At 38.2% G+C, this 12657-nt stretch overlaps 1 protein-coding gene across 3 annotated transcripts; it reads right to left on the bottom strand.

Moving 5' to 3' along the window:
- Nucleotides 1-2621: 2621 nt before the first annotated feature.
- On the bottom strand, nucleotides 2622-8160 carry LOC105355911 (sialic acid-binding Ig-like lectin 13). 3 transcript variants are annotated; one of them, XM_020710090.1, is made up of 9 exons: nucleotides 8063-8160; nucleotides 7601-7957; nucleotides 6845-7135; nucleotides 4434-4685; nucleotides 4063-4323; nucleotides 3884-3968; nucleotides 3114-3197; nucleotides 2957-3020; nucleotides 2622-2865 (listed from the first exon to the last, which is right to left on the bottom strand). In XM_020710090.1, exons 1-9 carry the CDS (start codon nucleotides 8109-8111, stop codon nucleotides 2830-2832), a joined length of 1479 nt encoding a protein of 492 aa, XP_020565749.1. In that variant the 5' UTR covers nucleotides 8112-8160; the 3' UTR covers nucleotides 2622-2829. The 3 variants fall into 3 exon arrangements, with proteins under 3 accessions (XP_020565749.1, XP_011483406.2, XP_020565750.1); XM_011485104.2 differs by having other exon boundaries at nucleotides 3114-3194; XM_020710091.1 differs by lacking the exon at nucleotides 4434-4685.
- Nucleotides 8161-12657: the final 4497 nt, after the last annotated feature.

Raw genomic sequence — 12657 nt, 5'->3', positions numbered from 1 at the left:
ACCGGAACATTTCAAAGTAAGTTCTGTTTTCTGCAGAAGCTTTGAAACCTAGATTTAGGGGGCGGGGGCCGTCTTACCAAAATAGCATGCAACAATATTTTTTTTTTTTGCTTTTTGTATTTTTTTCTTCAAAGATTTTTTTCCAATCTTTCTCAATATGTTGTAACATATTTCCTGTAAATGAAAGGGTCAATTTTCTTCACTTTCATTTAAGATTTGATGCCAAAGAGTAAAGTAGGAATCTTTTGAATCTGTTCATCAAAATGTAAAACAAAGATGACCCTGCTTTCACTTTCTTTTCTTTGTTGCACTTTTCACTTTTTACAACTGGACCAATTTAATTCTGAACTGAATTAAAAGACCATACGTTGACCAAACTCAATCAGTTAGACTGACAGTAGACTGAAGAGTTTAACTGAGCTATAGCTGAGACTTCAGAGCTGTTAACCTCTATACACGTGTTTTAACCCTTGTGCTATCCTAGGCACTTTAACATTGGGAGTTGGGTCATCTAGACCCACTAGACAGTGCTCTGAACCTTTTTTCTTGTCCTTTGTCACGGTGGGGAGAAGACATCAATGTAAGGATGGGGTCATCTAAGATAGCACAAGGGTTCCAAGAAAACTAAAACCTCTGAATATAAATTATGTGCTTGAACAGAAACATCCGGTGCGACACCCCACAGGAAATAAACAGCAGATGGTTCTTGTGCACCTCATGCCTTCGTCACCTCTGCCCTTAATGGTGGATACGGGCTGTCTGCGGGAAAAAATGGGCAAGCCTGTACAGGACATGCAGGCGGGCACACAAATTTTTAGTATTGTTGACCGCACGGCGAGACGGTGGAGCAAAACTGTTCATTTTTTTTACAGGCATGCTGCAGCCATGCGGTTGTCTAAACATTTAAACAACATGTAGGAAAGTAGGTGAGACACAAGCATGTCGTTTTTTTTACCTGCACAAGGGGCCTGTTAGTGCAGTTCAAGTGATAAGCGTGCTCCGTACTTGCAGCCCGACTCTTAGAAACTAGAAAATTGCACAATCAGAGTGTAGTTTCCTTGGGCATCCCACAGGCACTTACGTATCAACTGCACACCTCGTGTTCAGCATTTGCGCGTCGTCAGTAAGGAACCAGTACGCATGTTGTGAGGTAAAACATTTCTTCTTTTGTTTGCATGCTTCTGTCTTGGTGTTGTTGGTTTTTTTCTTTTTTTTGGGGGGGGGGGGGGGCGGGGGGGGGGGCGGGGGGGGGGTTGTGTTTGATGTTTCACCTCCATGGAGACTGAATCCCAGATTGGACACACCTAGGTGCCCGAACGATAAGCTGATAGCTCCACCAAGAGCAGAGAGGACAGCTGGAAGCTGTTGAGGGAGACGATGCCAGAGCAAGTGGTGTGGCCAGTGGAACCACAGTAAGAGTGGAGTCTTCTCCGGGACAGGGCTGCCACAACGCGACGTACACTCATAGGCACGGTGAGGAGTTCTGCCGGCATATGGTCCTCCCCTCCAGTGGCACTCACACTGCATGGAGTCAGGCCGCTCTACCCCTCAGGACTGAGATACTTGCAGCACCCATCTTTACTTTGCAGGCGGATGTTTGGAGGAGCAATTAATAATAATTGTCATGGAAATTTGAAAAACGAGCCAAGTTTCTGGGAAACCTCCCAGCAACCCACTGCAGCAGGCTGCTGGATGTTGTCAGTAGCATGGATGGTGGCCCTTTCAACTTTAGACACACCTGAGTATTTAAAAGATGATTGTTGATAATTCAGCTTTTACTTAGGAAAAAAGAGAAAAACGTTTTTTAAATCCACAGTTTGACAAGAAATCTCCCAACCATACCCAAGCCTCCATCTTTCTCCATCTTTCTCTGTGGTTGGCAAAGTAAAAGCTGTCTGCTCTGTCCTGCCCAGCTTTTTCTCTTTGTTTCTTTCGGAATCACGCCGGCATTGTCAAGCAGCAGTTAGAAGAAGCTGACCCAATTTATGTGGAAAACTATGTCTGCCCTGATCTTCAAACCACTTTTAACCAACTTCAACAACTCCTCCACCTCCCCAGATTGACACAGAGGCTACAAACGAGCAGAAAAATCAGCCCCTTCAGTCAGTCCAAAGGAATAATGAAAATTTAGATTCTGTGATCCACATACACCTTCATTTGATCCATATGAACCCGTTTTTAAATTGCAATTGTTGATGGTATTTGCCGCTAAGCCTTTTTCCGTCATGATTTTGACATTAAGTAAAGGAAAAAATGACACCACCATGTTTGCAAGTTTGTTCTTATACGCTTATTTGATGTTGTGGTGAAATTCCCGTGTCTAAAGTGTTCGAAAACACCTTATAAGCTGTATGTCTTCATATCAGTCAGTTTAAAGCTCAGCCTCCTGCACACAAAAGCCCTTTCATTTGTGCTGAAGTCAGCTAATGACAAAAGACCCACTGTGTCTGACGATTTTTTACCCAAACAGTGTCATTTTTTAGTCAGATCTTTAATATTTTATGCAGCCATATTTATGACCTAATGGGGCCAACAAGATGGGAAATTTGAAGTGCATTGTACCTTTACTGTTCTGTGTTGTTATCGCACAAATTCCAAAGTGTTGTCAAGCTTATCTGAACTCAGTTTTACAAGAATTTATTGATCACCATTTATAATACACTGTTTGATACATAATGCAACGGTAAAAGGTTATTAATGACAGGGAAGCATCTTATGCTGAAGCCAACACATCAGAGGTTAAAAATAATATTTTCCTTTTTGTGTATACAATATTTGAAGCTGTCTTGATCTGCACTGGAAACTGTTGAATGACTCTTCTTCCTCTGGTCATGTGTTTGCATAAATTGCTTCATCCTCATCATTCTGCAAAGAAAACAAGAGAAAGTCTGAATCAGTTTTTTGGTAGTTATGACATTGGTTGTTGTGATAGATAAAATAAGAAAGCTTCGCACACCTCCTTGTGCATAGCTGATGAAACATTGGCGTAAATCGCTGAGTGAGTTGACTCTTGATCAAAACTGACAGAAACAGAAACAAAAAAATGATTAAGATGCAGCTGAACGAGGCTACAACAAGCACATGAACTCTGATAGAGCCGTTATTGACTGAACCTTTTAGTGATGTAACACTTCGGGAGCTCCAGGGCTGGATCTCTGAGGCCTGTAGTGAGGCTGTTGTCTGCAGAACTACACCTGCTGGAGGAAAAAAAAACACACACACACAATCCAAAATGAAAATAAAAGAATAAAGATTGGCATATATGGAGCTGCTGAACGTTTTAAAGCTTTGTTCCTCATTCTGTCTAATAGTTTGTGTTTAAATGTGTTTCTCTGAACATTTGCAAATACAGAATCACAAACCTGGCTTCAAAGTTAACTTTCAAAACCTGCATGATGATAACAAAATGAATTGTGTTTATAACTTTCTGTTTTTTTGTGTTCTAAAACTGGAGCTGTGCATATGTGTTTTGGTTAAGCATTAAACATGCATACAAAGGATAAAAATGTTTAAATAAGATAGGAATAAAAGGTTAAAAAGAAGAGAAAAAAGTTTATTTGATAAAAACGTTCTCTGCTATATTTATGATTGATCTCATTTTGTCAAATATTATTTTTGATCATTTCTTCCCTCTTGACAGATTCTGTTGGTTTTTTTGGCATACTGTTTTATAACTCTATAAATTCAAGTAGGCTTGATTTGTGTTTTTTTTTTTTATTATTTTCGGTGTAAATAATAACTTTTTTATTTTTTATTTATTTTTCAAGAGCGTTTCTTCATTTTAATGCTTCTTAGCCCTTTTTTTTCAATTGTTTGGGTCCATTTAATTCCTTACACAAGCAATATTTGATACACAAATACACAAAATCCTGTTTTTACTTACCATTTTATAACAACTCCCACAATTACTAAAAGTATCACCACAATCCCAGCTGCTCCAGTGACGATCAAAATGACCATCATCTTGCCTAGCAAAAGTCACACAATGATGTTAAACACTGCTTTATTTCTTGACACAAGTCTAGTTCTCTGTGTGGAAGTGTTGGAATTCCTTGTTCTTACCGTCAGAAGGTACAGACAGGGAGAGGGTTGCACTGCCCTGAGTGTTATTTGCCCAACAGCTCACAGATTCAGAGGATGCAAACTCAGCCACCGGGGCCTGAATGAAGAAGTTCCTTGCTTCCTTTCCTCTGGTGGCTTGCAGAAGTTTGTTACCCAGACTGAAAAAGACTATGCTGGCAGGATTGGAGTCCACCATGCAATTACACTGGATCAAGTTGTCCTCCAAGGAGCATGCAGATTCATTCTTAATTTCAGGGGCATCTGGAAAAATAAAGAAATAAATGTCTTGAATAATTCTGATTGAATTTCTGTATTATTTTTTTGCTTAAAAATGAAAGTCAGATTCACATGATATCTAAAATGACACTCACATAACACATTGAGCTGCACAGGTTTGGACTTGACGTGCCCTTCCTCATTGATGGCCATGCAGTACAACGCTCCTATGTGTCTAGAGACATTATTCACCACATGGAGATTCCCCTCAAACACCTGCCCACCAGTTTCCTCAAGCCATTCATATCTACTGATGGGGGGCTGAGCATCACTGGAGCAGCTGAGTTTGGCAGTGTCTCCCTCTTTTATGTCCGGCTTATACTCGACCAAGGCCTTTGTGGGAGCATCTGCAGAGAATTCCTGTTGTTGTTATCCTAAACAGTAATACGCATTTGGTACTATGGCCGGGAAAAAGGAACTTCCTTCTAAGAGTGCTCTGTACATCTGAAAGTTTCATATTTAAAGTCATAATGTGGAAAGATAACCCGACACATCTACAGAAGCCTCCTTTAGAAAGATGATAAACCTAAAATTATGTTTTCAGTTGTTAAAATCTCTGACCTGTGGGGCTAAATTTTCCTACAGAGAATCATCTTCCCTTGGAAAACATGAGTTTAAAACCTTTAACAGTCTCATGTCAAGTATATTTGGAACTGGAAGCTAACTGCATTGAAAAAATATTATTGAAGAGTATTTTTGTTTCTTAGAGGGATTACATTTTTTGGGCCTTTTAAAAATTATGTTAACAAATAGGGAATATTAAGCTATTTTCATTCTAAGAAAATGTAGCTGCAGCAGTATTTTAGTCTTTTTTTCAGAAGCCCTGACTGCTCAATTTCTAAAAAAACAATATTTAGTCAATGCCTTTCACCTGATTCTAACAAATGAAATGCAACAGTTTTTTTTAACAGCTTTTGTGACTGAGATCTTTCACAGTCTTTTCACCCACAAATATAAGTTTGTGCAGCTCTGCAAAAGCATTGATGTGTGATAAGATAGAAAAGAGAATTTTTGCATGAATAATCAAGATAAAGAATTTAGGATACATTTTAAGAATAGATTAACAGTATGACATAAACAACACTTGATGTTTAAAACAGGAGCAAACACGCAGCCACAAAGAACTTAAAGATCACCCAAGTTTTTCCAGGGTGGGTGACTATTAATCTTGTGAGACTAACTATAGTTCAGCAAGCTGCCACTGCTTTTCAGTGTTCAAATATACATTTGGTGGTCAAAGAGGTTCCACTGGGGTGAGAAGCCAAAACCAATATAACAGTGCTTTTTCTGCTTTCTGGATTCAGTGTTCAGTGAACACTTGACTGTCGGCTTTGACTCATTGCCTTTTGCTCACTGGAGGTTATGACCAGTTGCCATTTTTAAAATAGACTGTAAAGCTACTATCAAGCCTCATGTGAAATTACAGTTTAAACTCCACCATACATGAGCACCTACATCCACCCATCTTCAATGGAAAGTGGCATATTCTCACAGAGTGCTCTACCTTGATTAAGGCCCAAAACGCTTTACAGTCACAGTCCCATTCATCCATGCAGACACACAGTCACACACTGATGGAGTCTTCGCTGCTCAACACTGGTGCCAACCTCTCAGCAAAAACTGAATCTTAAGAGAGTAAAGAGACCCTTGCATCAAGAAAAAATGTCATCTTTTCTGTCTCGAAAGACAAATATTCTCACCAAGAAAAATTTTCAAGGACAAAATAATCTTAGTTTAAGAAATCACGTCTTTGTGGCTAAAATTTTTATTCTTAAAAAAAAAAAGATGTCTGAAAGACTATTTTATTTACCCCAGTGGCAGAATTTCTTTTTTGCTTATTATTTGACCTATTCCTAAGGGGCCTCTTTTTTGCAGTGAACATGGTAGGGCAAGGCAGACACCAAATCAGAGATATTCACGTGAGAGGTCGACCGCTCCACCTCTGCTCCACAGCCGTCCTCAATTACAGAATGGTCCTGTGCGGAGTCATGGGGGTTGCTGGAACCCCCATCCCAGCAACATTTAAGGGAAAGATTCACAGGACCTCACACACACACACTTGTATTCACTTCTAAAAGACAACGTTCAGAATCACCAGGGCGCCTGTGAAGCTTGTTTTAGACTACAGCCCAAAGCCGGAGTGCCAAGAGAAAACCCACACATGCAGGAGGAAAAGATGCAAACTCCACACAGAAAACAACCAGCTGGGATTTGACCCTTCTTGCAGTATGTAAGGTGACAGTGCTAACCAACACACCATTTTCTAGACCCGAATGACTAAAAATAAATGTGATTTAAACATCTGGACAAGAAAGAAACAGTATATTTGCAAAAATACAAGATTGCAAATTCAAAGTAGTAATAAATCTGACTGCAAAGGCTTATAAAAAAAGTATTGCATGCACTAAATAAAAACTTGTTGCATTTAGACATGTCTTAGACACTTTTAAGGGAGATTGACAGTTTTAGCGAACACTGAGTAAGTAATTTAGGAAAGAATACTTACATCTTACTTTCAGGAGCTTGGATGCATTACGCTGCATGCCTCCCTGGAATCTGACAGTACACTCTAAATTCTTGTTGTGGTCTGCGCGGCTCAAATGTAGAGCCAGAATAGACGTTGCATTCCATTGACCATGATCGAGCCGTTGCGACTGAAAACTCTGCTTTCCATGGTGACTCCAGTTGAAGACTGGAGGATTGCTGGGGCAGGAGTGAGAAACAGAGCAGGAAGCAGAGACAGTCTGACCCTCCTTCAGCTCCTCTTTCACAAAGATAGAAACAGGGTCTGGTTCACCTGTGTTTGCAAGGGAGACGATAGAAAGATCAGGGATCATTTAAAACGGTTTTAAAGCTAAGATAGTATTCAGGAAGAAGTGTACAGCATGTTCAGAGATGGTTATGGTCCTATGGGAATAAAGACATTTCAATATGAAAGAGGAAATAAAACAAGCAAAGAAAAGGCCCTTCAAGAAAAACATATGGCACATTTGTAACTAACAGGTTTGGATTAAATAAACAACATAGAAATGCATCTGTTAAGCAGGTGATAACAGCATGATTTGGTTTCCAGTAGTATCCTAAAAAAGAAGGAGTGTACAATCCTAGGATAGGTTTTTTCACAATTGCTATGGATCCATAAAGAATTTATAAAACTGGAACAAAGACGTGCCATGTGGCAGCTTCTTGTCTTTGCTTTCATATTTTACGTTCACAACCCATATTTTTAATTACAAAGTTTTCAGGCCTGTGTTTTACTTACTTGCCACTGAAATTAAGGTTGAGTTTTTCGAGTAAGAATATTTGTCATGGCCTTCGATTTCAATCCTGAAAAAGAAAGGTCCTACGTCCTCTTGATTGAGAGGATCGATCTTCAGGGAACAATTCTTCTGCCTAACATCTCCCACCAGCTGAGTCCGGCTCCGATATTTCTCCAGCATTTCCGACTCTTGTGGGTGAACGATAAATTGATTGTCGGTGTTCTTCCAAAACCCTTTGAAAACAGTGATTTGCGTATCTGGATCTGGGTAATCATAGGAGCATGGGATCACCACACACGAGCCCAGGAGACCTTTAACTTGGGATGGTACCTCAGCTGTCCAGGAAGAGGTTTTAGTTTCTATAAAAAAAAATAGAATATGTTGGAGAAAATAAGAAAAAAATAAAATATAATAAAGAAAGCAATTTTTTTCTGTATGCAAATTATAAACAAAATGTGTCATACCTTTAAGCCAGATGCACAAAAGAAACAGGAGAACATGAGGAGCCCTCATCCTGTCTGGTCAGAAGCTAATCTGAAAATAAAAAGACAGTGGGGCTATCATTTCCCTTTTGTCTTAGATGACTGGTTAAGTTTCCGTTCCATTTTTTTCACAGCCTTGTTCGACATTTCTAAGAAAATCTAACTTTGTTGAAGTGCTGCGATACATCAGATGACTCTGTTTACTTTCTATTGAATATGGCATGCATCTTTGTCTTAAAAGACACACAAAAAACCCACAATAATCAGCGTCACTCAACACCTTTTAAACTTGTAACATGAATAAGAAATATACCTTGAGATGAAAAACAGCAAATGATGGAGATAATTTTGATAATTGAATAAAAGTTGCTTTAGTTTTTGTTTTAAAAGCTAAAACACCATGACTTCTAACCAGTTTTTTTGATGCTGTGGTAGGGGAAACAGAAGAAACAAAGGAAGTGGTAAGAAGAAAGAAAAGGCAAGAAATTGTGACCAGGGTTTTATTAGCTCAGTGTAAACAAGAGCCTCAGTGGTTTTGGTTTCTTTTTGCCCTGACTTTAACAGCAGAAAGGGTTAGCCATTGTTAAGCATTGTACCTGTGAAATAATAACTTCTCATAATTTTTGCTTTTTTCATATATGTATGTAGAAATAGAACAAGAACTTATTTTGATTTGCCGTGTAAGAATGACTGTTCTCCGTTTGTTTTTACATTTGTCATCGCAGTCCGCCTTTAGTTTAACATATTTTTAAAAATCATACAACGAAATTGATGCTTTAATACAATGAAACAGTGTTGGCCCTCAATACATTTTAGCAAACATAAGTATTTTACCTGTCTGTGTGTGTGTGTCATACACAGTCAATGATGTACAGTATGTGTGCTGTCTGAGCTCCACCATGTGGCAAAAATCCCCTTTTTTTGAGTCTTTTTTTTTTTTAGAGAAATACATATTTCAACCCTAATTAGTTGAAAGAGTCTCTGAACGCGTGCCTGTTTGAGAGGTGCCATTGTTTTCCACTCCTGACAGCTGTTTTGTGCTCCTCTCTCTCACCCGAGAATTGTGGACGTACAGAACTATTTTTCCACAACACACTTTGTAAAAAAAATTTGATTTTTGATCTAATTTTAATATTTTTAACTTTTGATACTTGATCTATTTATGCTATGAAGATTTTTGAAACATGTCTATTTTACTGATATATAATTATTTTTTAATCACATACATGATTTTTCTAATGAATATATCTGCATATATTTTAGATAACTGATCTGCATTTGCCAGGTTGATTTCTAAAATAGTTATGTCTATTTTTACAAATTATTTTAAGGAATTCCTCTATGAACCAGATAATAATAAATAATGTAATAAAATGGTTATGGTAGAACAGTGTTGGGATTATGTATGTTTGCTTCCTTCCACTCCCTTTCAAGCAATATTTAATGTAATATCTAATTATCCCATGTTTGATTCGTCATTGTATGCATGTATAACTGATGATTGTAATGTCTTTTGTGTATTATTCTTAATTTATTGCTTGAAATAAACCATTTCAAATCAAAAATCAAATCAAAATCCAATCTGTGGCTGTTAGTATGAACCGGCTGCTCCACACGAGCGAGTCTCTGATCAGAGCAGCTGGAGTCTTGTAGCTTCGTGTTCGCAGGCAAGGGGAGGTGCTTTGTGTTTGGACCGCAGTCCATTCGGCTGCTCTGTGTGAGCGAGGTGCCGGAGGGGCTTTAGAATGAACAGTCCTGAGAGACCGTGCAAACAATCATAGGAATTTGTGTTTCCAGTCGGGTCCAGACAAAATAAAGGCTGATGTTGTTTAAGTTCATCCGTGGCTAAATCATCTTAACGCGGCTAAATGTTGTTGGCATCCATTAACCTAATCCTAACCCTTCTTCCGGGTCCGTTCTGCCAATAATAAAGCACTGGGTGCACATATTTAAAAATACTATAGGTGTAGATGCACTTAATAAAAATCAGAACAACAATAAAGCTTGTTTAGAAGATCATCTTGCTCTATGTCCGAGTTCTGTTTGTTTACAACAGACCTCATAATATCTTCTTCTATGGTTTTATCATTATTTGTCCAGGATTAAAGCTGAATATATATCTAAACTACATTATGTGCTAAAGAAGTGGAATAAGTTTTTTTTAGAAATGCTTGCATTTCTTCCTGTATTCTTTATTTACAAATCACAGGAAACAAAGTTTTAGTGATTCTAAAATTATTTTAAAACGTAAAAACCTTTGTTAAAGTTTTGTGGTGGTTCAAATTTGTTTTATTTGTTTGTATAATTTTTAAAACCATATTGACATTTTAACTCATTTATTCAACATACATAGAACAAAACACAAAATATACAGCAGTTTATGCTTAAATGAGTAAAATGAAAAGAGAGGACACAGTTTGCACAGCAATGTAAACATCTGTAGGGCGGCAGTGGTTCAGGCGGTTGAGCAGGTCATCCAATGATCAAAGGATCGGCGGTTCGATCCCTGCTCTCCCCAGCCAACTGCTGTTGTGTCATTGGGCAAGACACTTCACCCTCGTTGCCTCCAGTGTGGCTCCACTGGTGTGTGAATGTGTATGAATGTACCGGTGATGGTCAGAGGGGCCGTAGGCACGAACTGGCAGCCACGCCTCTGTCAGTCTGCCCCAGGGCAGCTGTGGCCACATCAGTAGCTTACCATCTCCAACTATGAATGAGGAGTGAATGAATAATGGACACAATGTAAGCGCTTTGAGCGTCTGGAAAAGCGCAGATAAATCGAATCCATTATTATTATTATTGTATCTTCACAATCTCCTTATATGTATACAAATAATTGAGAAATAGGTTATTTAAGGGTGTGGCCGATAAGGATATGAGAGAGGGGTATCCTGCACAAATCAAACAGCATTATGCCATTTCAGCAAACAACTTCCCTTTGAAAAATATGTAAGTTTACTGGACAAGTGTTCCAGCAGAGGCCGCCAAAAAACCATAAACATTCCATCAATACCCTTTTAGCCTTTCCATTGGTAGGATTTTGAAAACCACACTACTTTGTGTTACTGAGTTCCAGTGGGAGGTTCCTCTTTGATGCAGTTACATACATTTTTGTGCTAATAACAGTTTACAAAGTAATAGACTTGTTCTTATCTGGTAGTTTGTTTCAAGGTGGCAGAACTGATCCAGATCTTTGCACAATTTGCATTTCAATATACGTAGAAGCTTTATTACAGATTCAAGGTCCATTTGCAAGAATAAACACAAAAAAATAAAAGACTTAACTAAAAAAATAGGCTTTTTTTAATCTATTTTTTTTGTATCTGTCTGTGAAGTTATATATTTTCTAACTTTATTTTTCAAAAATTTTAAAAAACTGTAAAAAATATTTTTTTCTGCTCAGAGTTTTCTCCATCATTGCGTACTCTAATTGCTCGAAAACAATTCAGGTTAAATAACGAGATTTGCACGCGAGTGCGCCTTGGGCGTAAAAAGGCCAGTCATCTTCATTAAATCACAAATTAATCTTCTTATTTTATTTGCTACTGGTTTTCATTTTCTCAAAACTGAATTCCACTTTTGCATGCCAGGTTCTGTTTGCTGCTGGATAAAGCATTAACATTTTAGAAATCTACCAATAAAAACTACTTGCAACTTCCCCTCTGCAATCTAAAATCAGGATTTCAGCAAAAATCTATTTGGTTGCCAGTTTATTTTATGGTAGCCATTTATTGAGACATTAAACAATGTTTTTTTTTTTTATCTTTTTCTATTTTTACAAAAACCCCAATTGCCTGGAGTTATTTTGAAAGTTGCTTGGAGTGCTTAACTCCTGGGGGCTTTCTGTTAACAGATTTTTCTTTTTTTGCTGACATCATCAGATCTTTTTTATAATTTCTATCCTTTTTTATGGATGACTTCTGTTTTCTTGCTAAACAGCAGGGCAGGCTGCAGCAAATGGTGCAAAAAGCAAAAACGTAACAGATAAAACTTAAGAAGGCAAAAATTACTGCCACTCTGTTTGTGTCAGGGCCTTTGTTGAGATTTCATCTGCTCAAAGAATCATTTAGAGTCTGAAATCTGGAACATTGGAAAGACATCCATCCACAAAATCTGTATACCCAGTACTTGATGACTTTGAGACATTTTTTGCCTCTTTCTATTTTAAAATGAAAGAGGCTTTTGTGAGTCAGTGATCCCTGATGCCCATTCTGTCATCGATCAGTGGGTTACAGATGTGCCATCACTTTGCATAACTCACGTGGTGACTTCCTGCGACTGCATCAACGCTTGAGCTTTGTATAGCTATGTACTGAGTTGGCTGAAAGGATTCTGGAAAAAAGGGAATATACTGTAACTGTTTCACCCATTCTTCACAGGTCACAATTGTCATAGAAATTTGAGAAACAAGCCAAGTTTCTGGGAAACCTCCCAGTTACCCACTGCAGCAGGCTGCTGGATGTTGTCTGGAGCCTGGATGGTGGCCCTTTCAACTTTAGATTTAAGGTGCCACAATGCAGAGGTTACTCTATCACAATAAATAATATGTAACACCTGAGTATTGAAAAGATTATTGT

Source organism: Oryzias latipes, chromosome 16 (genome assembly GCF_002234675.1).
Source record: "Oryzias latipes chromosome 16, ASM223467v1".
Classification (NCBI taxonomy): domain Eukaryota; kingdom Metazoa; phylum Chordata; class Actinopteri; order Beloniformes; family Adrianichthyidae; genus Oryzias; species Oryzias latipes.
This window is presented reverse-complemented; position numbering and strand designations above follow the sequence as displayed.